At 68.6% G+C, this 23,954-nt stretch overlaps 3 protein-coding genes across 5 annotated transcripts; 2 read left to right on the plus strand and 1 right to left on the minus strand.

Moving 5' to 3' along the window:
• On the plus strand, nucleotides 1–7,958 carry ITGA2B (integrin subunit alpha 2b). Its single transcript, XM_054000135.1, has 30 exons — nucleotides 1–194; nucleotides 269–399; nucleotides 477–574; nucleotides 655–820; nucleotides 891–940; nucleotides 1,293–1,338; nucleotides 1,496–1,621; nucleotides 1,705–1,752; nucleotides 1,999–2,042; nucleotides 2,145–2,204; nucleotides 2,366–2,418; nucleotides 2,552–2,760; nucleotides 2,884–3,066; nucleotides 3,154–3,199; nucleotides 3,278–3,382; nucleotides 3,502–3,557; nucleotides 3,657–3,808; nucleotides 4,034–4,147; nucleotides 4,861–4,931; nucleotides 5,003–5,150; nucleotides 5,567–5,659; nucleotides 5,744–5,823; nucleotides 5,945–6,025; nucleotides 6,094–6,196; nucleotides 6,287–6,439; nucleotides 6,522–6,647; nucleotides 6,817–6,930; nucleotides 7,132–7,239; nucleotides 7,315–7,437; nucleotides 7,752–7,958. Exons 1-30 carry the CDS (start codon nucleotides 49–51, stop codon nucleotides 7,839–7,841), a joined length of 3,123 nt encoding a protein of 1,040 aa, XP_053856110.1. The 5' UTR covers nucleotides 1–48; the 3' UTR covers nucleotides 7,842–7,958.
• A 989-nt stretch (nucleotides 7,959–8,947) lies between these two features.
• On the plus strand, nucleotides 8,948–17,089 carry FAM171A2 (family with sequence similarity 171 member A2). The gene is given in 10 exon segments (XM_054000136.1): nucleotides 8,948–9,056; nucleotides 11,687–11,914; nucleotides 12,788–12,880; nucleotides 13,026–13,184; nucleotides 13,271–13,447; nucleotides 13,579–13,695; nucleotides 14,008–14,134; nucleotides 14,763–15,444; nucleotides 15,446–16,035; nucleotides 16,798–17,089. Coding segments are annotated over 10 exon segments (2,337 nt in total). The 3' UTR covers nucleotides 16,853–17,089.
• A 48-nt stretch (nucleotides 17,090–17,137) lies between these two features.
• On the minus strand, nucleotides 17,138–22,645 carry GRN (granulin precursor). Of its 3 annotated transcripts, none has more exons than XM_054000137.1 (13): nucleotides 22,588–22,645; nucleotides 21,648–21,751; nucleotides 21,502–21,573; nucleotides 21,317–21,401; nucleotides 21,126–21,229; nucleotides 20,897–21,044; nucleotides 20,712–20,818; nucleotides 19,964–20,078; nucleotides 19,786–19,883; nucleotides 18,974–19,225; nucleotides 18,006–18,257; nucleotides 17,357–17,641; nucleotides 17,138–17,285 (listed from the first exon to the last, which is right to left on the minus strand). In XM_054000137.1, the coding sequence occupies exons 2-13, from the start codon at nucleotides 21,735–21,737 to the stop codon at nucleotides 17,187–17,189; spliced, it is 1,707 nt and encodes a 568-aa protein (XP_053856112.1). In that variant the 5' UTR covers nucleotides 21,738–21,751; nucleotides 22,588–22,645; the 3' UTR covers nucleotides 17,138–17,186. The 3 variants fall into 3 exon arrangements, with proteins under 3 accessions (XP_053856112.1, XP_053856113.1, XP_053856114.1); XM_054000138.1 differs by having other exon boundaries at nucleotides 22,546–22,597; XM_054000139.1 differs by lacking the exon at nucleotides 22,588–22,645 and adding an exon at nucleotides 22,163–22,168.
• Nucleotides 22,646–23,954: the final 1,309 nt, after the last annotated feature.

Genomic DNA, 23,954 nt, shown 5'->3' on the forward strand with positions numbered 1-23,954 from the left:
GCCAGGGTCGCCCAGGGACGGGGGCTGTGGCCACATTTTGGGGTGACGATGGGGCTGCTGCGGGTGCTGCTGCTCCTCGGGGGACTGCGCCTGCCCTCCACGCTGGGGCTTCTCCAGGAGCCCCCCACCATCTACGAGGGACCCCCCGGCAGCTATTTCGGTTTCGCCCTGGATTTCCACATGAGCGAGGGAAGGTAGGGAGGCAGCGGGGTGTCGGGGTCGGGCACAGCACACGCCCACCGACCGTGACACCCGCTCTGCCCCCCAGGCCCAGCGTGGCGGTGGGGGCCCCCCGTGCCAACACCTCCCAGCCCGGCGTGGCTCAGCCCGGCGCCGTCTTCCTCTGCTCCTGGCCCCCCGACAAGAGCCCCTGCCAGCCCCTGCCCATCGACACTGCGGGTGAGTGGGCGCCGCAGGGCGGGGAGCGGGCGCAGGGGGTGCCAGCTCTGCACATTCCCCCTCTCCCGCTCCCCCAGGGGACGAGAGCGAGAGCCAGGGCACCTTGGAGTTCCACACCTACAAGTCGCACCAGTGGCTGGGAGCGTCCGTCACCAGCTGGGACGACAAACTGGTGGTGGGTGCATCCGCGGGGGATGTGGGCAGCCTTGGGTGTTGGCGGGGTGGGCTCCCAGCCTGTCCCATCGCCGTGCCCAGGTCTGTGCCCCGCTGCAGCACTGGAACGCTTTGGAGGGGCAGCACGAGGCGTTCCGCACCCCCACGGGCACCTGCTTCGTGCGGAGCCCGAGGCAGCGGCGCGCGGTGTGGTACTCGCCCTGCCGCGACCAGACCATGGCCAGCACGCACCGCCTGATGAACTACGGTGAGGGGCGAGCGGGGAGCGGGGGGGGCTCCCAACCCCGCGTCCGTCTGACCCTGCCCTGTGCCCTCAGTGCACGACAAGCGCTACTGCGAGATCGGCTTCAGCGCCGCTGTCACCCCGGTGAGAGGGGACTTGAGGGGCTCGGGGGACTCGAGGGACTCGGGCGCCTTTGGGGGGATCGGGGGGCGGCGCCGCCGGGGTGCTCCCCGGGATGCCCATGGGGGGCTGATAGAGATGCAGAGGGTGTGGCCAGGATGGTACCCGGGTGTCACGGCAGGGGATGTTGGGATAGAGATGCTGAGACGGGGGATGCTGCAGTGGCAATTCCGGGAGGAGAAGTCCTAGGAGTGGGGTGGATGCTGGGTTGGGGGTGCCGGGATGGGGAATACTGGGGTGGGGGATACTTGGGTGAGGATGCTTTGGGGGGATGCCAGGGTGCCCCGGGGTGGTGCTGAGTCAGCTTCTCCCGCAGGATGGGACGCTGGTGCTGGGTGCCCCCGGCGGGTACTACTTCACAGGTGAGTCCTTCCTGCCGGCGTTGCCACCCCGGCTGGTGCTCCCGGAGTGGGCACGGCGGGAGGAGGGCACCCCGGGTGGGGTACCCCATAAGTGCCACCCGCACCTGGCAGCCAAGGGCGTGTGGCAGCGGGTGCCCTGTCAGTGCTGGTGCCGCAGGGCTCGTGTACTCGGTGGAGCTGGACAAGATCCTCAGGCGCTTCCTCGGCACGTCCCTGCTGTGGCTGGGGAGCCCCGGGCGCCCCACGGAGCCGGTGTCCGGGGACTACGAGGACGGGTACCGGGGTGAGCAGCGGGCACGGGCACCCTGCCCCACTGCCAGCTCCTGCTGGGATACCCCAGAGTCCCCAATGCCCATCTCCCTGCAGGATACTCGGTGGCTGTGGGCGAGTTTGATGGCAACCCCAAAACCAAAGGTAGGGCTGAGGGGTGCAGGGAACAGGGGTTGATGGGCCTGGGGCACCCCGAGACTCCAGAGTGACCTTGCTTCCCTTCCCGACGGGGCTGGACAGGCTGTGCCAGGACAGGGGTCCCGTCCATCTCTGTGCCCCCATGCCCCCGTGTCACACCAGGGGTATCCCTGTGCCCACCCCAATGCCGGGGGTATCCCCGTACCCCCCTCAGTGTCCCAGTGGGGCACTCAGGGCTCTCATCCCTCACAGAGTATGTGGTGGGGGTCCCCAACAAGAGCAACACGAGGGGTGAGGTGAGTGCTGTGGAGTGCCCGGTTCATGGCTGAGGGGACACCAGGGGACACCACCATGTGTCACCCCGGGCTGGGCCTGGCGTCTGACACTGCCCTGGGCAGGTGGAGATCTTCACTGCGGGGGACACCCTGCGCTGGCTGCGGGGCATCGCCAGCGAGCAGGTACCCTGCCCTGTGACACCCCAGCACCCCGCTGCTCCACAGCGCTCCTGCCCCCATCCCACAGCACCCCAGCCCCCCAGCACTCCCCTGCTCCCCCAGCCTCCCCGCCCACTGTGCCCCTGGCACGTCCCGGTGCCACCCTCTACCCGGACCCTTTCCAGGTGGCTTCGTACTTCGGGCACACGGTGGCAGTGGCCGATGTCGATGGGGACGGGTGAGAGCAGGGACAGTCGTCCCCCCCTCCTCCATGGCGACACCCAGGGGTGCTGCCCCGTGCCTGGCACACCGCTGGGTGCCCCCAGCCCCCAAACCTGCGGACCCTGACCCCGACCCCGCGCCGGGCACAGGCGGGACGACCTGCTGGTGGGTGCCCCCCTGTACATGGCCCGGCGCTCCGACGGACAGCGCAGCGAGCTGGGGCGCCTCTACCTCTACCTGGGGCGGGGACAGCAGCCCCTCGCCAGTCCCCCCCAGACCCTGACGGGCACACACCCCTACGGCCGCTTCGCCGCCGCCATCGCCAGCCTCGGGGACCTGGACAAGGACGGCTTCGGCGGTAACAGCGCGGCAGGGCGGGGAGGAGGATGTGCCACCCCCCCCCCCCCTCCCCCCGGTGCTGCGCCTTGGGGAACTGAGGCAGAAGAGCGCGGGTGGGTGTTCACGTCCCTTCTGTCCCCAGACGTGGCCGTGGGCGCCCCGCAGGGCGGTGACGGTGGCAGCGGGCAGGTCTTCATCTTCCGCGGGCAGAGCGAGGGGCTGGCGTCGGTGCCCACCCAGCTCCTCAACAGCCCCTTCCCCGGCCCCGCCGCCTTCGGCTTCGCGCTGCGTGGTGCCACCGACCTGGACGGCAACGGCTACGCGGGTACAGCCCTGGCACAACATCGCCCTGCCCCCGCCCTGCCACCCCGGTGTCACCACCCCGGCACCGACCCTCTGCTTGTCCCTGCAGATCTGCTCGTGGGGGCTTACGGGGCGGCCAAGGTGGCCGTGTACCTGTGAGTGCCCGTCCCTGCGGTGGCCCGGGGCGCCCTGTTGGATCCCCTGGTAACCTCAGCAATGTCCCTGTGCCCCAGGGGACTACCCGTGGTGGTGGCCCGGACCCAGTTGAGTGTCCCCGATGGGCTGAACCCTGAGATCCTGGACTGTGTCCTGCCCGACTCCAGTGTCCGTGTCAGCTGGTGAGGGGACACTGCCATGGGGACACTGCTGTGGGGACACTGCCGTGGGGACACTATGGGGACATTACCGTGGGCACAACACAGGTCCCTGAGCACCTGTTGGTGGTGTCCCCCCGCAGCTTCCACGTGGTGTTTTGTGTCAGCGTGACGGGCCAGCACATCCCTCAGAGCATCCGTGAGTGCCAGTGTCACCCGGGGGGGCACCGCTGGCACAGGGGCACCACCGGGGTGTCACTGCGGGTGTCACCCGTGCCACCCTCCCGTTCTCCACCAGACCTGGAGGCTGAGCTGCAGCTGGACCGGCTGAAGCCCCGGCCATCGCGGAGGGTCCTGCTGCTGCAGGGACACCAATCGTCCTGGCAAGAGGAGCTGGTGGTGGCACCGGGGACACCCCCTGTGTGCAGCAACCTGACTGCCTACCTGCGGGTATGGGCACAGGAACAGCGCGGCAGAGGGCGGGGACAGTCTGTGGAGGGGACGGGAATGGGGATGTGGCATCTCCAGCCAGGATGGGGACAGGGATTGGGGATAACAGTGTCTCCCGGTCCCAGGAGGGTGGCTAACAGGGATGGAGACAGTGGTGGCTGGAGACCGTGGGGTGGGGTGGGCACGGGATGCCCTCCAGAGTGCTGTGCCCATGGCTGTCCCCAGGACGAGGCCGAGTTCAAGGACAAGCTGAGCCCGGTGGCCCTGAGCGTGGTCCTGACACTGCCCAGAGAGGCCCCGGGTTTGGTGCTCTACGGGGACACCCTGGTGCAGGCACAGGTAGGGGGGACATCACCGTGGTGACACGGGGTGGGCTTATCACCACTAGGGCACATGTGGGTAGCCCCAGCCTGGTTGAGCTCAGCTCCGGGGTCCCTAGCTTGTGCCAGTGTCGCCAGCACCCCCCTGGGACATTTTCTCTGTCCCCCTCCCACTCTCCCCAGTTTCCACTGGGATGTGGCTCCTACCCCCACCCCCACTGTCCCTTATTCCCTCTGGAATGTGCCCCCCCGCACTGTCCCTGCCGCTCCCTGGCATGTCCGTCCTGTTCTGCTCTGTGCTCACCCTGCATTCCCCAATCCCTCCCCTGGATGTCACCTCTGTACCCAGCACTGTCCCCATTCCCAACCCCGAGAATGTCCCCTCTGCTCCCTCTGCCCTCTCCAGTCCCTCCCCAGGATGACCCCTGCTGTCCCTGCTCCCTCCTTGGCATGTCTCAGGGTATGTGCCCAATCGTCCCCCTGGATGTCCCCTCTGCTGTCCCCATTCTTCCCTCTCGGAGATGTCACCTCCCTCCCCTCTATCCCCAATATCCCCTCTCTACTCTGCACTGTCCCAAATCTCCCCTCTGGGATGTCCCCTCTGGCCCCTCCACCAGCCCAATCCCTTCCCGGGATTCCCCCCGTGCCCCCTGCTGTCCCCAATGACTCCCCCTCCCACACCTCACCCTGGATGGGGGGGGTCCTCCTGTTCCCTCCCTGTCCCTCTCCCAGACCCACATCATCCTGGAGGACTGTGGCGATGACAACCTCTGTGTCCCCGACCTCCACCTGGCCGCCGACACGTGAGCACCGGGGGGTGAGGGAGTGCTCGGTGTCCCCGCGGGATGCTGAGCCCTGTCCCCATGTCCCCCAGCCCCAGCCAACGCCTGCTGATCGGGGCGGAGGCCGTGCTGTCCCTGCGCGCCAACGCCACCAACGCGGGTGAAGGCGCCTTCGAGGCCGAGCTGAGGGTGCAGCTGCCCCCTGGCACGCACTACCAGGCTGCCCGCAGCACCATCCCGGTGGGTGTGAGTGGGGGGCGACAGCGGTGACCAGGGTGGGGGTGTCACGTCCTGCCCTTGGTGGCCATCACCTGCCTCTTTGGGGGTGCTCGGTGGTGATGGGTGTTGGGGTGCCCAGCACAGGGGGTGGCCCAAATCAGGTGGCTCACACTGTGTCCTTCATCCCCATCATCCCCCACGGAGCTGCCTGGTGGGGATGGGCGCCCAGGAATCCTGGGCTGGGGGTTCCTGTCCTGCCCTTGGTGGCTGTCACCTTGGTGGCTGTCACTCTCCATAGGGTCCCCACTGGTGATGGGTGTTCAGGGGTGACCAGGGTGTGGGGCTCAAGCCCTGCCCTCAGCTCATGCCGGTCCCCAGTGTGGTTGGTTCCTGGTGGGGTCCATGACGTGTCCCCACCCCATGTCCCCACCCCACAGGGGCAGGAGAAGTTGAGCTGCAACCCCAAGAAGGAGAATGGGACCCACGTGGTGCTCTGCGAGTTGGGCAATCCCATGAAAGCAGGGGCCCGGGTAAGGGGACAGGGGAGTCCCTGCTGGGCCTGTCACCCACTGGGGCTGGTCACCCACCTGCCCCTCTCCTCTGCTGTCCCCCAGATCACCGTGGACATGGAGCTGAGCGTGTCTGGGCTGGAGGACATGGGGGATGCCATCACCTTCCACCTCCAGCTGCGGAGGTGACACCCTGCTGTCCCCCCATCCCCCACCCACTGCTTGGGACACCGGCACCTCAGACTCAGTGTCCTCAGCATGTCCCCAAACTCAGTGTCCATCTCTCATCCCGCTGTGTCCCCACAGCAAGAACAGCCCCAGCCCCAGCAATGCGTCGGTGACAGTGACAGTGCCCGTGGAGGCAGAGGCAGAGATGGAGCTGCGAGGGTGAGGGTCTGGGGACGTGGGGATAACGGGGGGACGAAGGGGGACATTGACCCCCCCTCTCCCACCAGCAACTCCCTGCCTGCCACCGTGGTGCTGCCCACAAGCTGGCACTGGGTGGAGGGCAGCCGGCGGCTCGAGGACCACGGCATCAAGGTGGAGCACGTCTATGAGGTGATGCCCGCGGGTGTTCAGGGGATGTCCCCTCTGTCCCCTCCCCGGCGTAATCCCCTGTGCTGGGCATCACCCACCGTGCTCCCGCAGCTCCACAACAAAGGTCCCGGCACCGTCAGCGGTGTCACCCTGAGCCTCGCCATCCCCCACCTGCTGGGCAACCACGTCCTGCTCTACCTGCTGGAGCTGGGCACCGAGGGGGGCACGAACTGCTCCCACCACCCCGCCCTCAACCCCGCCCAGGTAGGGACTACGGGACTGCTGCCCGCCGGCGGGCGCTGGGACATGTCAGGGAGGTGGGTGTCACCTCTGTGTCCCCTTCCAGCTGGAGAGCTCCGGTCCGACGGCCGCAGCGCTCGGGAACGGCACTCACCAGCGGGAGCGCCGGGAAGCGGAGCCGCCCCCGGGAGCCGGGCTGGGGGACGAGGGGCTGGGGGACCTCGTCCGTGTGGTGAGCGGGTGACCCTGGGGACCTGCCGGCTGTGATGGAGGCAGGGCTGCGGGTGCCAGGGTGGGGCCGCATCCCTTGGGTGACCCTGGGGACCTGCAGCCCATGGTGGGCACAGGTCCCCCGGGGTGAGGGCCTCCCCAACACCCACCGTGTTGGACACCACCCTCAGGACTGTGACAATGCCACGTGCGTGGACATCACCTGCCACGTGCCCAGCCTGGGCAAGGACCAGCGGGCGCTGGTCAGCGTCCACGCCCTGCTCTGGATGGACACCCTGCAGCAGGTACTGTCCCCTCCTGGGGACAAAGGGGACGGGGTGGCATTATGGCCTCAGGGCATCCCTGCAATGTCCCCTCCTGCACGGTGCTCCCCAGAGAGCACCCTGGGGATACCATGTGTGAGGTCACGAGTGCCCTGTTAGCTGCCAGCACCCCTGATGCCAGGTTCCCGTGTGTCCCCCGCGTGTCCCTCCTTCTGTCCCTAGCGGGAGCACCTCCTGACGCAGTTCCGCATCCAGTCACAAGCGTGGTTCAACTCCTCGGCCATGCCCTATCGCGTCCAGCCCCGGGTCCTGCCCACCGGCCAGGCTGAGGTAGGGCTGGCGTGGGTGTGGGGACACAGGGACGGGCCGTGGTGGCAGCGGTGTCACCCACCTGTCCCTCTGCAGACTGAAACCTGCGTGGTGCGCGCCAGCCCTGGGGGCGAGGGGCCTGTGCCGGTGTGGTGGGTGGTGCTGGGGGTCCTGGCCGGGCTCCTGCTCCTCACCCTCCTCATCCTCCTCATGTGGAAGGTGAGTGGGCGCAGGGGGACTCTGGGGACACTGGGGACATCCACCGTGGTTGTGGAGCCTCACTGGCACCAGAGGGACATAGTGCTGGGCGTGGGGGCTGTGGGACAGGACGGGGGACAGCAGCACGGGTGACACTGGGTGGTCCCAGGCCGGTGACACTGTGCGGTCCCCAGAGCCAGGGGGACCCTCAGGAGTGATGCCATGGGGTCCCCGCAGTGGTGCCACAGGGATCTCCGGGGGGCTGATAATGTGGGATCCCCGGGGCTGGTGCCGCGGGGTCCCCAGGCCCCGTCTGTCACTGTGTCTTCTTCCAGACGGGTTTCTTCAAGAGGACGCGGCCGCCTGCCGAGGGGGACACGCAGGAGCCCGGCCAGGCCCAGGAGCCGGGGAGTGTCCAGGACTAGCGGGGTCCCCCTGTGCCCCACCCCCACCCAGCTCGCATTCCCCAGCCCCCCGCGTGCCCGCGGGACCCCAGCCCCGCTCTGCTCCCCCCCGGACAATAAATCCCTGCTCTGCCCTCGGGTGCTGCCCGTGGGGGTGCGGTTGTGTCCCCCCGGACCTGCACCGGGGGTCTGCCAGGGCACAGGGCACAGCAGGGGGCAGGGAGGCTTTTGGGGACCCCCGTGTGTCCTTGTGGGGTGCCCCGGGAGAGCAGTGGGGAGGTTGGTGCCGGGGTCGGTGCCGGGGGGCTGCTGCACTGCTGGGGCATCCGTACCGGGGCCGGTACTGGTACCGCGGGTGGATCACGGTACCGGAGTCAGTCCCAGGGGTGGGACCGGGGGATCGGGGCAATGCCAAGGGCCAGTCCCGAAATGCCGCTGCGGTACCGGGGGTCGACGCTGAGGCTCAACGAAGTACCGCGGGTGGGTCCTGGGATGCCAGTGCCGGTACAGGGCCAGTCGCGGGATGACGGTGCCGGTTCCTTGTCCCCGTCCCGGGACTCGGAGTGGAGCCGGGAATGGGTCTCGGTCTCGGGAGGCCTGTGCGGTACCGGGGGCAGTGCAAGGCTGCCGGTGCCGGTACCGGAGACAGTCCTGCAGTGCCGAGTCCCGGTCCTGGTCTCGGGGTCGTACAGCGGGTCGGGATCGGTACCGGGATTAGTGCCGGGGCTCGAGCAGTGTCAGAGGTGGCTCCAGGGGTCGGTGCCGATGTCGGAGGTGGGGCCTGAGATGCCGCTGCCGACACTAGGATCAGTCCCGGGATGCCGGGTACCGAGTCCGGGTCCAGGTCCCGGGGAGAGGTGCCGGCGTCTGCTGCGGTACCGGGGATGGGTCCCGGGTCCTGGGGCAGTGCAGGGGGCGGTGCCGGAGGTCTGGGGCGGTGCCAGGGGTTGGTCCGGGGGTCTCGGGGCGGTGCCGGGGGTGGTCCCGGTGCCGGGGCGGTGCCGCTCCGGGGGTGGGCACTGGGCGGCCGTGCCCGGCGGCTCCGGCAGGTGGAGCCCGGTCCCCGCGGCGGGCGGGCGGACGGGCCGGGCGGGCCGGGCATGGCGGGGTAACGGCGCGGAGCCACCATGCGGCCCCGCCGCCTCCTGCCGCCGCTGCCGCCGCTGCCGGTGCTGCTGCTGCTGGCGGCCGCGGGCGGGCGGCGGGCGCGGGGCGCGGCGGAGCCGGGAGCGCACGGTGAGAGCGGCCTTTGTGTGCGGGGCGGGGGGCGCCGCCGGCAACACCCCCGCGCCCTCTCCGCCCGACCCCCGCGCCCACATCCCCCCGGCATCCCTCGGCCCCCAGCCCCTGCTCCGCACCACCCAAGCCCTGCCAACGCCCCCGCTCCCCCACACCCGCCCGAACCCCGCGCCCACATCCCCCCGGCATCCTTTGAAGCCTGTCGCCCCCCCCGCGCACCGCCCCCCGATCGATCCCGGCACCGGCCCCCCCATCCCCGCATGACCCCCGCCCCGACATCCCCCCGGCATCCCTTGGCTTCGTCACCCCCTCAGCAGCACCGGCCCCCTCCCGACCCCCGCCCCGACACTCCCCGGCAGCCCCGCCCGCCCCCGCCCCGAATCCCCACGATCCCGACACCCCCATCCCCTCCCGGCTCCCCCGGCCCCCCCGGCTCCGACACCCCATCCTTGCCCACTCGCCCCCCCACCGCGCTCGCGCCCCTCCGTCCACCCCCCCTTGTCCATCCCCGGCTCTGTCTGTCCGGCCGCACCCCCGTCTGTCCGTCTGTCCGTCTCCCCCTCCCCGGGCGGTTCTGACCACTGGCGGGAAGAGGGTGATGGGTGAGGGGCCTGGGCAATGCCAGGGGGTGCAGCTGGTTGGGTGGGGGTCACGGACAGAGCTTGAGGGGACGAGAGGGTGGGGATGGTGCCAGACCTTGCGGTACAGGATGGTGGTGGGGGGGTCCCGGGCAGCGCCAAGAGGTTGTGATGGTGGGTGGGCGTCACAAACCAGGGGGTGAAGGAGGTTGGGTGGGAATCGTGGACAGAGCTTGGGGGTGCAGGAGGGTGAATGGGGGTCCTGAGCAGAACTTGAGGATGTCTGATGGTGGGTGGAGGTCCCAGGTCAGGGTGTGATTGATGATGGGTGGGCAGGGAGGTCCTGAGCAGCACCCGGGGGTGCAGGATGGTGGGGGGTGCATCCGGCGGGTAGGGTGGGCCTTGGGGTCCCCGCGGTTCCCTGTGACCCTCTCCCGCACCCCAAACGCTCCTGGCAGAGCCCCTGTGCCAGGGTGAGGCATGCCTGGGGGTGGCAGGGGGGCTGTGGGGTGAGGAGGGGTCCCTGACCCGTCCTGTCTGTGCTGGCTCAGCTCTCCGCTGGCGTCACCGCTGCCCATCCCTGTCCCCGCGGGGTGACAGACATGACAGGGCTCCTCACTGCCCCCCAGGGCCTGGTATCCCCTCCCCAGCCTCATGGGACACTGGGGTCAGACTGGGGGCACTGGGCAGCCAGCGAGGGGCCAGTGTGCCTCATGGTGGCCGTACCACCCTCTGGGGACCCTTTGCTGCTGGCAGGGGGACAGAGAGTGGGGACGGGGCCATGCCTGTGCCTGTGTCCCTGTGCCGGGGATGGCACCATGGCCCCCCTCTCCGGCGGTCAGCGGGGTGGCCGTTGATGCCAGCTGTCCCCCGGCAGCTGCGGGTGGCCGCGGGGACATTCCTGCCCGCGGGTGCCGGCTGTCCCCGCCATGCGGGGGGACACCCCCAGCCCCTCCATTCCTGAACCCGCCCCCCCCGCCCCTGTGCATCGCTGGAGCAGCTGCTGCCAATCTCACCTCCCCCCCCTTGCCCATTGCCACATCTGGGCCGCATCTGGGCCCGGGCGGGTCGGGGGGGGGGGGGGGTGTGCCCGGTGGAGTGGGGGGTTCCGGGGGGCCGGGGCTGCGGGGGGCCCGGCGGCAGCCCCGGGGCGCGGGATGAAGGAGGTCGTTGCCTGGGTGACGGCGCCGGAGCCGGGACCGCTGCCAAAGGCTGCGGATCATGCGCAGGATGGCGCTGGCTCGGGGGGGCTGGGGGCACACGGGGGTTTAGGGTCCCCCCCTCCCTCGAGCCGGGCCCTGCAGTGGGGACTTGCCGCGGGGATCCCTCCCCCTGCTGCTGGTGGGGCCTGCTGGGTTCGAGACCCCCTGACCTTGGGACAGGTGTGAGCGGCAGCTGGGGGTGGCCTTTGGTGGGGGGGGGGTTGAGGGTGACGTGACTGGGTGCACCCACCCGGGTGGGCACAGCACCCTGGGGCCAGGAGCCCCCTCAGGGGGGCACAGGGTGGGCACAGCAGTGATGCTCACACCCCCTTAGGACAGTGCCTGCTGCCTACTGGGGAGGCACCTGTGACCTGCCAGGGTGGTGCCTGTGACCCACCTGGGTGGTGGCTGTGACCTCTTGGGTATGGGGGGCACTGGGACAGGTCCCACCACCTGTTGGGGTGGTGACCATCACCCACCAAGATGGTGGCTGTAATGGTGGCCATGAGCCCCCTGGGATGGTGCCCATGACCTGGCAGGGTGTGTTCCACCACCTGCTGAAATGGTGGCCGGACCCCCTGTGATGGGGATGGTGGCCATGACCCATCAGAACAGGTCCCACCACCTGTTGGTGTGGTGCCCACCATCCATGAGGATGGTGCCCATGACTCCCTGGGATGGTGGCCGTGCCCCCTGGGACGGTGTCTGTGACCCCTGGCTTGTGTCCCACCACCTGCTGGAATGGTGGCCGTGCTCACTGGGTTAGTGGCTGTGACTCCCGAGGTGTCCCCCACCCACCCTGTGCCCATGCCCGTGCCCACGCCATGTCCCCGCCGTGTCCCCGCAGAGGTGCTGCTGAGGGTGCAGGTGTTCGAGAGCGGGACGCTGGCCCCGCTGCCGCAGGCGGCCCTGGACGTGTTCGGTTCCCGCAGCGCGCTGGCAGCTGGGATCACGGACCACACGGGCACCGGGGTCCTGCCCGTGCCCTACCGCCTGGGCTCCTGGCTGCTCGTCACCGCCGCACGCCGTGGATACGTCACCGCCTCTGTCCCCTGGCGCGTCACCAAACTGCCACGTGAGTCACCGGGACCCCCAGCCTCGGGGGGACCCCAGTGCCTTCCTGGGCAGCTCTGGTTGGGGGTCCCCAATCCCTTACTGGGGCTCTGAGTCTGTCTGGGGGGGCACAATCCCTTCCTAAGGGGATTTGGGCCGTGATGGGGGATCCCCAATCCCTTCCTGAGGACTCTGGGTCTGATTTGAGGTCCTAAATTCTGAACTGGGGGGCTCTGAGCCCTGGTGTGAGGTCCTTAGTCCTTTACTGGGACCTCAGTCCCTTCCTTACGAGGGACCCCTGATAGGTTTCAGTGTAGGGATTCCTTATAAAAGGGTGTTTCGGAGGGGTCTGGCCACTTTGGGAGGGGACAGCTGTATCCTGGTGGCCCCCAAGTCCCCCCATCCCAGGGCAGGGGAAGTTGGGGGTGCCCCCTGGGATGCACTCCAGCCCTTTTCCCAGGGCAGGGGGGAGTGGAGGGGTGGCATCAATGGGAGGCGTCACCTTGAGGGGGTGGCACACATGGGAGCACCCAGCTGGGGAGGTGGGAATGGGGGTACAGGAATTGTGGGGTACAGGATGGGGATGGGGATGGGGGAATGGGGGGTACTGGGGTACTGGGATGAAGCAATACAGGGACAGGGATGGAGGGTGCATGGAAGGGGTTGTGGAGGGGGTGCCCCTGCCCTGCCCACTCCCTGCCCTCCCCGTTCCTCCTGTCCCTGTCCCCAAATGCACCTCATCCCTTTCTGTGTCCCCGTTCCCCAACCCCTTTGCAGACCCCATCTCCCCCTTCTCCCTATCAGTCCCCCCACGCCCAGGAGGAGTGTGTGTGTACTTTTGGGGTCCAGGTGTGGGTATTTTGGGATCCCCCATCACTCTCTCTTCCCCTTCCAGTCTACACCTCCATCAGCCTCTACCTGCTCCCGGAGCGCCCGGCCACGCTCATCCTCTACGAGGACCTGGTCCAGATCCTCCTGGGATCCCCAGGTGAGACACGGGGATGGCCCTGGGTGACACCACCGGCCCCCCTGGGTGCTGCCACCCGCCCTGTGCCCCCCGGCCGAACCATGGGGATGGCGGTGGATGACACCGCCATTCCCCCCGGGTGCTGCCACCTGCCGTGTCCCCGCAGGTGGCCGTGGGCAGCCGTGGGCGCAGTTCCCCCGGCGGGCAGCCCGCCTGCCCCGCAGCTCCACCTACAGCCAGCTCGCCGCGTCCCTCACCGCCGCCTCCGGCCCCAGCCTGGCCCGCGCCTTCCCCGCCTTCCTCGGGGCCGAGCAGGACGGCAGCGGTACGGGAGACACCGGGGACTGGGGAGTGGGGGGGACACACCCTATGTGGCCCCCCTTAGGGATGTCCCCATCCTTGTCCCCGCAGCCAATGGCACGTGGCTGGAGCTGGCGCCGGTGGCGGCTGTCAGCGTCCACCTGTTCACCGGCAACGGGACCGAGGTGCCGCTGGCCGGCCCCATCCACCTGTCCGTCCCTTTGGCCCCCGACGCCGCGGCCGTGGTGGCCACCAGTGTGCCAGCCTGGAGGTTTGACCCCAAGAGCGGTGAGTGCTGGTTGGGGGGTAGCAGAGGGGGACACAGCTCCTGCTGGGGGTGGCAGAAGGGGACACAGCTCCTGCTGGGGGTGGCGGGGGGGTGATGAGGTGAGGGGTCTCAGCCCGGTGTGTCCCTGCAGGGCTGTGGGTCCGGAATGGGACGGGGCTGATCCGGAAGGAAGGCCGGCAGCTGTACTGGACGTTCGTCTCCTCCCAGCTGGGATATTGGGCAGCAGCTCTGCCCTCCCCCAGCACAGGTAAGGTGACACCTGTGAGTGCCCTCCCGGCCTGTGTCCCCTGGCTCTGGGGACGGGCTGGCTGGGGAGGGGGTGGCAGCACCTTGGGGTGCTTCCCCCTCTGACCCCCCTGTCCCAGGGCTGCCTGAGGGGCTGGGACCACCCTGGGGTGGGGGCTCCCCACAATCCCATTGTCCCCAGGGATGTATGAGGCTGGGGGGACATTGCAGCCCACTGGAGTGCTCTGGTGGGGGTTCCCTTTGCCCCTCTGGGCCAGGGCAGACCCCCAGGGTACTCTTAGGGGGGCTCTCCCTCTCACCCTGCTGTCCCCAGGGCTGGTGGCGATGGCAGCGGGTGTGACAGACATCACCACCTACCACACCATCTTCCTCCTCACCATCCTGGGTGCCCTGGCCCTGCTCGTCCTCATCCTCCTCTGCCTCCTCATCTACTACTGCAGGTCAGCACCGGCTGCGTCCTGGCAATGGAGGGGTGGGAACAGAACCCAACATTCCGTGTGGGAATGGGGGCCAGCACCCACCTGTAAGCCCTGAGTGCCCGATAGCTGGGGGGGACCATTTCCTGGCACCCTATAACTGGTTATGGGGAAGGGGCAGCATCCTCCTGGTACCCCTGGGTGTCTTATATCTGGCTTTGGGAAGGGGACCACCACCCCATGGCACCCCCAAGTGCCCTAGACCTGACTATGGGGAAGGGCACCACCCTCCTGGCACCCTTGAGTGCCCTGTAGGCACTTTGGGGGAGTCACCATGCCTTGGAACCCCCAAATGCCCTATAGTTGGCTATGGGGAGGAGGCACCAGCCTGTGCCACATCTGGGTGCTCTTTAGCTGGATTTGGGAGCCAGACACTGATCTCCAGAACCGCTGGGTGTCCTACAGCTGGCCTGGGAGGGGGGATATCAGTCCACAGCACCCCTGGGTGCCCTATAACTGGATTTGGGGGGTGACACATCACCCCCCAGTACGCCTGAATGCTCTATAGCCCCCTCCTTTAGCTCCTTCCAGCGGGTGAGGGAGGGGGGGAGCAGGGCGACCCCTGCCCCCACGAGCCCCTGTTTCCCCGCAGGCGGCAGTGCCTGAAGCCGCGGGCGCAGCACCGCAAGCTGCCGCTGCCGGGGCCGCTGGACGCGGCGCGTCGGGACCAGGCCACCTCGGTGTCCCAGCTGGACCTCCTGTGCGGGGGCAGCCACCTGGAGACCGCCTCCTCGGGGGGGGACACCGACCTGCCCACCCCCAGCCTGCCCCCCTCGACCCGCGAGCTGACCCCCGCCCGGCCGGACTTCTTCCAGCCGCCGGCCCCCGCCCCGCTCCGCGCCGGCCTCCGGCCCCCGGCGGCCACGCTGGCCCCCCGCCGCCGCCAGCCCCCCGCCCACGAGGACTACGGGCGCCCCGGCGAAGCCTTCGGCCTCCGGGCCGCCCGCTCCGTGGACGGGCTGCAGCCGCCCGACGAGCACCCCCGGGGCACCCCCGCCTTCGCCCCGCGGCCCCCCTCGCCCTCGTTCTCCCGTTACGGGCCGCAGCCCACCGAGCACCCGCTGCCTGAGCCCCCCCCGCGCCCGCCCTCGCTGGCCCCCCCCGGCCCCCTGCTGCTCTGCGGGCCCCTGGACCGGGGCGGGGGCCCCGAGGATGTTTACCGGGGGGTGATGCCCACCCTCCTAATCCCCGCCCGCTACATGCGCCTGGCCCCCGGCGAGCCCGAGGGTCCCCCCGAAGCCGATGGGGGCCCCGGTTCGACGGCGGCGACGGCCGCGCCCCCGCCCCCCCCCCTCCTCCGGGCAGCCCTTCGAGGAAGGGGAAAACTGGGGCGCGGCTCGTGCCCCCCAGCCGGTGAGCGGCTCGGTGGCCATCCCGGTGCTGCTGGACGGGTCGGCGGTGGCGCAGCTCAATGGGGAGCTGCAGGCGCTGGCGGGGCAGCAGCTCCTGGAACTGGGGGGGCCGCCACCCCCGAGAGCCTGGTTCGTGTCCCTGGATGGGCGCTCCTCCCAGGTTCGGCATTCCTACATCGACCTGCAGGGCAGCGAGAGGGGCCCCGGCCCCGCGCCCCCTCCCCGCCTCCCCCGGGCCGCCGGAGGCGGGGAGGAGGACGGGGGGCCCCGGCCCCCCCTGCCCGCAGCCTCCCCCGAGGACAGCTCGCTCGCCCCCTTGCTGGAAGCGGGCAGCGGGGGGCGGCGAGGGGGGGGCAGCGGGCGCAGCAGCGCCAGCGAAGCCCCCCGAGACTCCCTGACCAGCCCCGAGGAGGAGGCGCTGGCCGAGGCGGGCGACGGGGGCGACGAGGGGGGCGACCGCAAGAGCCCCTGGCAGAAGCGGGAGGAGCGGCCTCTGATGGTCTTCAATGTCAAGTGAGTGTGGGGAGGGCGGGCCCCTGGTCCGGGGGTGGAGGCCAAGTCCCGAGGGCTGCTGAGATGGTGGGGACACCGCTGCTGTCACCCATCTCAGCCCACCACTCTCCTGCCCGGCCATCGTCCTCTGTCATCACTGTCCTATCGCTGTGCCGTCCCACTGCCATCTCATCCCACCACCATCCCATCCGTCATCCTGCCCCATCAGTCCCATCCCACCACAATCCCACACAGCCATCATCTCCTCCCGCTGCTGTCATCCCCATCCCACTGTCCCACCACCCTGTCCTGTCACTGTCCCAGCCTATCCTGCCAAGCCATCCCCCCACCTTCCCCACCATCCTGCCTTGTCGCTGTCCTCTCCCACCACCGTCCCAGCCCACCACCATCCTCTCCTGCCACCATCGTGTGCCATCACTGTCCCTCCCCACCGCAATCCCATCCCACCACCACAGTCCCTTTCTGTCACTAGCCCTCCCACTCCTCATCCATTCCGGCCCCTGTTCCTTGCCCAGCCCCTCCCAGTATCCTGCCAGGGGAGGGACCAGAGTGACCACACCCACACCCAGGCCACCCCTGTCCCCCATCTGCTGGGGACCCCCACCCTGTGCCACCAGGCTCTGCCACACGGGATCCTGCTGCCCCGGTTCCCTCCGTGTCCCATCCCAAGACCACCATCCGCCTCCCTGTCTTTTGGTGGTGGGAACTGCATGCTCCGTGTTCCCCCAATCCTGAGCCATGTCCCCTTTTGTGTCCCTGCAGGACGGGGGGGGCTGGCACTGCCCCCCGAGCCAGCGGTGCCTCCAAGCTGCCATAGGAGCCGGGGGGCCCCTGTCCCCCCACCCTCATCCCCCTTTGGATTTTAACTTGTGTTTCTAAACGTTTTCTACGTGGTGAGGATGAAGAGGGGTCATTTGGGCCAGGCTGGCAGAGGGGGGGCCATGGGGACCCCCCCGGGTACCAGGCTAGGCAGGGAGCTGCTGCCTGCACCTGCCCGCACGTCCTGCCTGCTCCTTAGAGGCATTAATATATTAAACACACAAACCCCCCCTGCCTTTGCCTCCTGCCTCAGTTTCCCCTGCACCAAGAACCATGCGTGGAGTTTCTCCTAGAAACCGTTTATTGGGGTGGTGGTGATGTCCCCAGTGCCATCAGAGCAAGTCCCAGCGCTGGGGGCTGCACCCCCAGCCCCCCCCGGTGCAGTGGGACCCCGCGGGGCAGCAGTGGCGGCCATCCGAGCAGCAGGAGCCCTGCAGAGAGAGACGGAGTGAGGGGGAGGGTGATGCCACCCCCACCCCCACTCTGGTGTCCCCCCACTCACCTGGGCAAAGGGGCAGCACCCCCAGGAGCCTCCCCGGGCCTGGCAGCACCGCTGGCCCCCGTGGCAGGAGCCAGTGGCACCGCAGGGCACGAGGCCACCCGGGTGGATGCCAGCAGCTCGCAGTGGGACAGGGGGTGCCCAGCGGGGGGCTGAGGGGGCCTGGCGGGGGGCTGAGGGGGTTGGCAGGAGCGGGGTGGGCGCCAGCAGCTTCTCACAGCTCTCAGTGGCCACGTTGCAGGTGTAGCCCCGGGGACAGCAGTGCTTGTGGTCCCCGCAGCAAACGGCCTGGGGGGCACACAGGACGGGGTGAGTGGGGGAGACAGGGGTCTGGGTACCAGGGATAGAGGTACAGCAAGGACCCAGGTACCCAGGTGTCCCTAGCAGAGACCCAGGGACTGTGCCAAACCCTGTCCCCAAGATGCCCACAGAGCCTCCATGAAGGGTACCAGTGACAAACGTGGGAGTGTCCCATGTCCCTGTCCCCCCCAGCCCTGCTTGTCCCCAAAGGGCCATCCCCCCAGTCACGCTCTGTCCCAACCCCCCTCCATTCCATTCCATTCTATTCCCAAATCCTCATTCCCCAGGACAACACCCCACCCGTGGGGTCCCCCCACCCCCAGGACCCCGAACCCCAGGGACACCCCCACACCTGCTCGAGAGGGCAGCACCCCCAGGTGCCCAGGCTCAGCCGGCAGCATGTGCTCCCGTCAGGACAGCTTGTCTTCTCATCACATTTGACATTCCCTGATGTCACCTGTGTCACCTGTCCCCCCCAGGGCAGCGCCGGGGTCTTGTGTAGCCAGGGCCGGCGGGTGCCCCCCCCCTGCAGGCAGCTGCTCCCCTCGGGGTCGCAGGTGTAGCCCTGCGGGCAGCAGTGCACGAGGTCGGGGCAGCAGACGGCCTGGGGGGTAAAGAGGGGGGGCTGAGCACAAGGGACACCAGCAACACAGCTGGGGACCTCCAGGGGACAAGTGCCCTCCTGGCTGTTCCTGCCCTGCCCTGCCCTCTTCTGTGTCCCCCCCCGGACCCAGCCTGGCTCCATCCCCACTTTGAGGGGGCAGCTATGGGGACCCCCTTGTGACGCTTCTGCTCCTCTGTGTGACACATGGATGTCCCTGAGCACCCTGGTGGCCTTGTGTGCTTCCGTCACCTCCTGCCACTGGAGTCCCAAACTGGTCCCACTTAGCAGAGGGGGTCTGACTAGGGCTGGGGGGCAGCAAAGGGGCCCTGTGTCCCATGGGAACAAGAGGGGTCTGGAGCCCACCCTGGAGGACAAGGGACATCTGCCCTCACCGTGCCCAGGGACAGGGGACATCTGCCCTAATCCTTCAAGCAACAAAGGGGGACATCTGGCCTTGACCCTCCTGGGGAAAAGGGAACATTGGCCTTTGTCCCCTCGGGGCACAGGAGACCCCCAGCCCATGGGGCTGTTGAGGGGACAGGTGGTCGTGGTGCCCTGTGAACGTTCCCATGTCCCCAGGCAGGTGCTCCACTCAGGGTCCCTTGAGCCATGTCCCCCCCTCCGAGGACACCCCAGGACCCCCTGCTCCCCTGGGTGCACCCCCGGGACAACACCCCACACAGCCATGGACCCCCATGGGCAGAGCCCCCCCACACCTGTTCGAAGGGGCAGCACCCCCAGGTGCCCAGGCTCAGCCGGCAGCACGTGGTCCTATCAGGACAGCTCGTCGTCTCATCACATTTGACATTCCCCGATGTCACCTGTGTCACCTGTCCCCCCCGGGGCAGCGCCGGGGTCTTGCGCAGCCAGGGCTGGCGGGTGCCCCCCCCCTGCAGGCAGCTGCTCCCCTCGGGGTCGCAGGTGTAGCCCTGGGGGCAGCAGTGCACGTGGTCGGGGCAGCAGACGGCCTGGGGGGCAAAGAGGGGGGGCTGAGCACAGGGAACCCCCCAGGGGCTGCCAGCTCCACAGGAGAGGGGACAAATGTGTCCCCTCCTGCCCATTCCTGTCGTCCCCATTCCCTGCCCCAGCAGTGAGGAGGGGGCAATATGGAGACCCCCTCATCGCTCCTGACCTCTCCCCTCAGTGGGACTCAGGGAGGTCCCTGAGCATCCTGGTGGCTTCATGTCCCTTCTCCACCCCCTGCCACTGGAGCCACAAACTGGTCCCAGTCAGTACAGGGGGTTTGACTGGGGCATGTCAAAGTGACTCACTGTCACCCCCATCCCCGTTGGCTCTAAGGGAATGGAAGCCCTCCTGGGGGACAGGGGACAACTCCCAGTCCCGGAGGGACACAGGGGACCCCCATCCTTGTCCCTCCCAAGGCGGACAGGGGACAGGACATCAAACCTTGTCCTTCTCAGTGGAGCAAGACACATCCCACCCAGGGGGACAGAGGACATGTGTCCTCATCCCACCTGGGGGGACAGGAGACATCTGCATGTCCTGGGGGCACAGGGGACCCCCGTACCTGCTCGAGGGGGCAGCACCCCCAGGCCCCTGAGCTGAGCCTGCAGCACGTGTTGCCATCAGGACAGCTCGTCTCCTCGTCACACTTGACGTCACCAGCTGGGGACAGGGGACAGTCAGGGCTGGTGTCCCCTCCCCAGGACAGGACAGGGAGTGGTTGCTCCCTGAGGGGCTCTTACCTGTGGGCAGAGCTGCCAGGGGGGCAGAGCCCCCCAGGGAGGTGCAGGTGGAGTGGATCAGGTCACAGGTGGTGCCCTGGGGACAGCAGTGCTGCCCGTCACCGCAGCACACAGCCTGGTGGGAGACACAGCATGACAAGGGCCCTGGGGATGGGCACAGGGGGGCACAGCATAGGGGACATGGCGTGGAGGTGCCCTTGGGACAGCAGTGCTGCCCATCACTGCAGCCCATCACTGCAGCACACCGCTCGGGGGGAGAGCTAGGGGGTGACAGGGACCCTGGGGACAAGGACAGGGTGTGCACAGCACGGGGGGGCAGTGCAGGGTGCCTGCTATGGGGACACGGCACAGGCTGGGGTGCCCAGGGCCCAGTGTCTACCACAGGATGCCCAGCAAGCTGTGTCTGGTGCGGGATGACTGGGACAGGGTGCCCAAAATAGGGTGCCTGGCATCACTGTGGGGTGCTTGGAATGGGGATGTCCAGAATGGGGTGCCTGTATGGACTGGTACGGGGTGAGTGGGGTGTGGGGTGCTGGTTTGGAGTGCCCAGTGAGGGGTGGCTGGCTTGGGGTGCCTGGCACAGGGGTGCTTGCTTTGGGGTGCCTGGTGGAGGATGGCCAGGATTTGGGTGTCTGGCATGGGGTGCTTGGTTTGGGGTGTTCAGTGGGGGGCAGCGGGTTTGGGGTGCTGGGCACACGTTTGGCACAGCTGCCCGTCCCGTGGTGCCCAGGGCTGTGCCAGCACTCACGTTCTGCAGGGGACAGCAGCCGTACTGCTCTGGGGACAGCTGGCAGCAGGTGGCCCCGTCGGGACATGCCGAGCGGCCATCGGGACACAGCACCTGGCGCAGCGCCACTGAGGGGACACACGGTGTCACCGCATCCCCTCCGAGGGCACGGCACAGCGAGGGCACCCCCGGGGCACACCCCTTACCTGGGGCGGGGGGCTGGCGCTTCCAGGCGGGGAAGGCTGTGCCCAGGGGGACCTCGGTGTCACCGGCGGGGGACACACAGCGCCCGCGGGTCAGGTCGCAGACGGTGGCGTGGGGACAGCAGTGCACCTTGTCAGCACAGCACGAGGCCTGTGGGTGCCAGGCATGCTCGTCACAGCGATGGCCGTGCCAGGCCCCCCCCCAGCGTCCCCGTGTCCCCACACCCCGTACCTGGGGCATGGGGCAGCACCCCCAGGCGCCGCTGCCCGTCACACAGCACGTGGCATCATCGGGACACTCGGACTGGCCGTCAGGACAGGGGACAGCACGGGGGGCTGCGGAGACACGTGAGGCACCCCCGTGTCCATCCTGTCGCCTCGAGGCCCACCCTGACCCCCAGGCACCCCGCCGTGTCCCCGTACCCAGGTCTGTGACACAGGACTCCCCGTCAGCGCTGCAGCGGGACCCTCGGGGACAGCAGCGGTGGCCCCCGGCACAGGGGACGCTCTGGGGAGAGAGAAGGGGGAGGGAGGGCAGGAGGGTCAGGGAGTGCCCCCCAAATGGCTGGGACGGGGGGGGAAACTAAGGCACAGAGGAGGGGGCTCACCTCTGGCAGCTGGCAGCTGGCGGGGCAGGATGAGCTGTCCTGGCACCCCACTGCACTGCGGGCAGGCAGGGCCTGGGGGGGCACGGGGGGGGATTATCATCCCCTGCTCAGGCCCCCCCCGACCCCCCCAAACCCCACGCACTCACCGGGGTGACGGGGCAGGGTCCCCCATGAGGGCAGGGCAGCTGGGCCCCCGTGCCGGCCAGGGCCACCCACAGCAGCAGGAAGGTCCTCATGGCTTTGGGGGCACCTGAGGGACCCCCCCGAACCCCGCAGCCTCAGTTTCCCTTCTCACTGAGTGGGCGGGCGGGCTCTCACTTCTTCTTTCAGCCACGTGTTGGGAAAGCCCCAGCCCCCCGCCACTTCAGCCGGCTCCCCCACCCCGGGGTGCTGGGGGCACCCACAGAGAGCGGAGGACCCTGCGGTGTGTGGCACCCCAACCGCGCCCCGATAACATCTCCCTGCGGTGCCGGACGGGCCCCATCCCACAATCACTGTCACTGTCACTTTCACTTCCTTTTCTCCGCTGGGGGCACCTCTTGCCCCGCCCAGGGCGCTCACGGGGGGACCCTGGGTGTCACTGGTGTCACTGCACCCCCCCACCCCTGCGACTCCCCCGGGCAGGGCTGGGCTGAGCCCCGACACCGCCCAGCAGCACAGCCAGCGCTCCCAGTAACCCCAGTGCCCGCAGTGCTCCCAGTAACCCCAGTGCCCGCAGTGCTCCCAGTAACCCCAGTGCCCGCAGTGCTCCCAGTGCTCCCAGTAACCCCAGTGCCCGCAGTGCTCCCAGCGCCCCCAGTGCTCTCCCATGACTCCCAGGACCTCCCGCTGAATCCCAGTGCTGCCCCATGACTCCCAGCGTCTCCCAGTTCCTCCCGTGACTCCCAGTTCCTCCCAAAGCTCCCAGCACCTCCCAGTCGTCCGTATGACTCCCAGTAGCCCCAGTGATTCCCAGCAGCCCCAGTGTCTCCCAGCGGCCCCCGTGACTCCCAGTGGCTCCCGTGACTCCCAGTTCCTCTTGGCAGCTCCCAGTGCTCCCAGTACCTCCCAGCTATGCCCGTGTCTCCCAGCGCTCCCAGTACCCACCAGCGCTCCCAGTTCCCTCTCCCGGTCCCGGCCGCAAGCCCCGCCTACCGCTGGCCGCAAGCCCCACCCCCACCGCCCATTGGCCACCCGCCGCACCCGCCGCGCTGCCATTGGCCAGTCCAGGGTGAGGGGGCGGGCAGAGCGGCCGCCTCACCCCGTCACGTGACCGGCGGTCACGTGACCCCCCCCCCCCCCCCCGGACTGAGAGCGGGGGGGGGGCTCGGCCGGAGCGGGCCAGGAACCGGGCCAGGAACCGGCCCACAGGGACCCCACAGACCGCCCTGCCCGAGGGGGGACCCCTCTGTCTACAGCACTGAGCCCTCCTTGCGGCCCCGGGCCCCCTCCCCCGTGCAGAGAGCCCGCCTCGGGCACAGACCCCACCCCAGGGCAGAGACCATCCCCATCAGGGGCACAGACCCCCAAGTCAGGGGCACAGACCCCCCCATCAGGGGCAGAGACCCTCACCAGGGGCACAGACTCCCCCATCAGGGGCACAGATCCCCCTGCCCGGGTCTCAGGTTTTTGCCCCTCGGTGCCTCGGAGCCCTCCAAACCTTGCTCTCAGGGCAGGCAGTACCCACAGTGCCCCCCAAATCCTCCCCAACCCCGCAAATTTCCATCAGACCCCACAACCCCCTCCAGTACTCCCCAATCTCCCCGACCCTCCCAAAACTCCAGTCTTTGCCCCCCAACTCCCCCATCCTCCCTGCCAATGCCCACAAGTGGCCCTAAATACTCCCCAAGTCCCCTCCAACCCCCTGTGCCCCAAAGACCGCTTCAACCTCTCCAACCCTTCCCAAAACTTCCAGCCTCCCTCTCCAAGCCTTTCCCATCCCTCCAAGCTCCCCTAAATCCCCTCCAAAGTCAACGCCCCTCCAAACCCCCTCCACCTCCCCAAACCCCTCTTCCAACCAACCCCAAACATTCCCTAAACTCCTATTTCCCTTACTACACCAACTCCCTCATTTTCCCCCAATTCCCCCAAATCACCCCCCAGTCCCAGGAAATTCACTCCAAAACCTCTTCCAACCACCCTGACACCCCCTAAACCCCCCTTAAAATCCCCCCAACTTCTTCAACTCCCTCCAAACCCTCCATAAACTCCAAACCTCCCCTTCCAACACCCCAAATCCCCTGCAAACCCCTAAACCACCTCCGATCTTCCCAACCCTTCCAAATCCCTTTCAGCCCATGCCAACCTCCCTCCACACTCTCTTCCCAGCCCCCAGCCTCTCCCCAGACCCCCAACTCCTCCAATGCCCACTCCAACACCCTGAAATCCTCTCCGTAACCCTCAAACCCCCTTCAAACGCCCTCTCAAGCCCCCCAAAACCGTCCCTACTCCCAACCCCAAATCTGCCTCCAACC

Source organism: Vidua macroura, chromosome 27 (assembly GCF_024509145.1).
Source record: "Vidua macroura isolate BioBank_ID:100142 chromosome 27, ASM2450914v1, whole genome shotgun sequence".
NCBI classification, from domain to species: domain Eukaryota; kingdom Metazoa; phylum Chordata; class Aves; order Passeriformes; family Viduidae; genus Vidua; species Vidua macroura.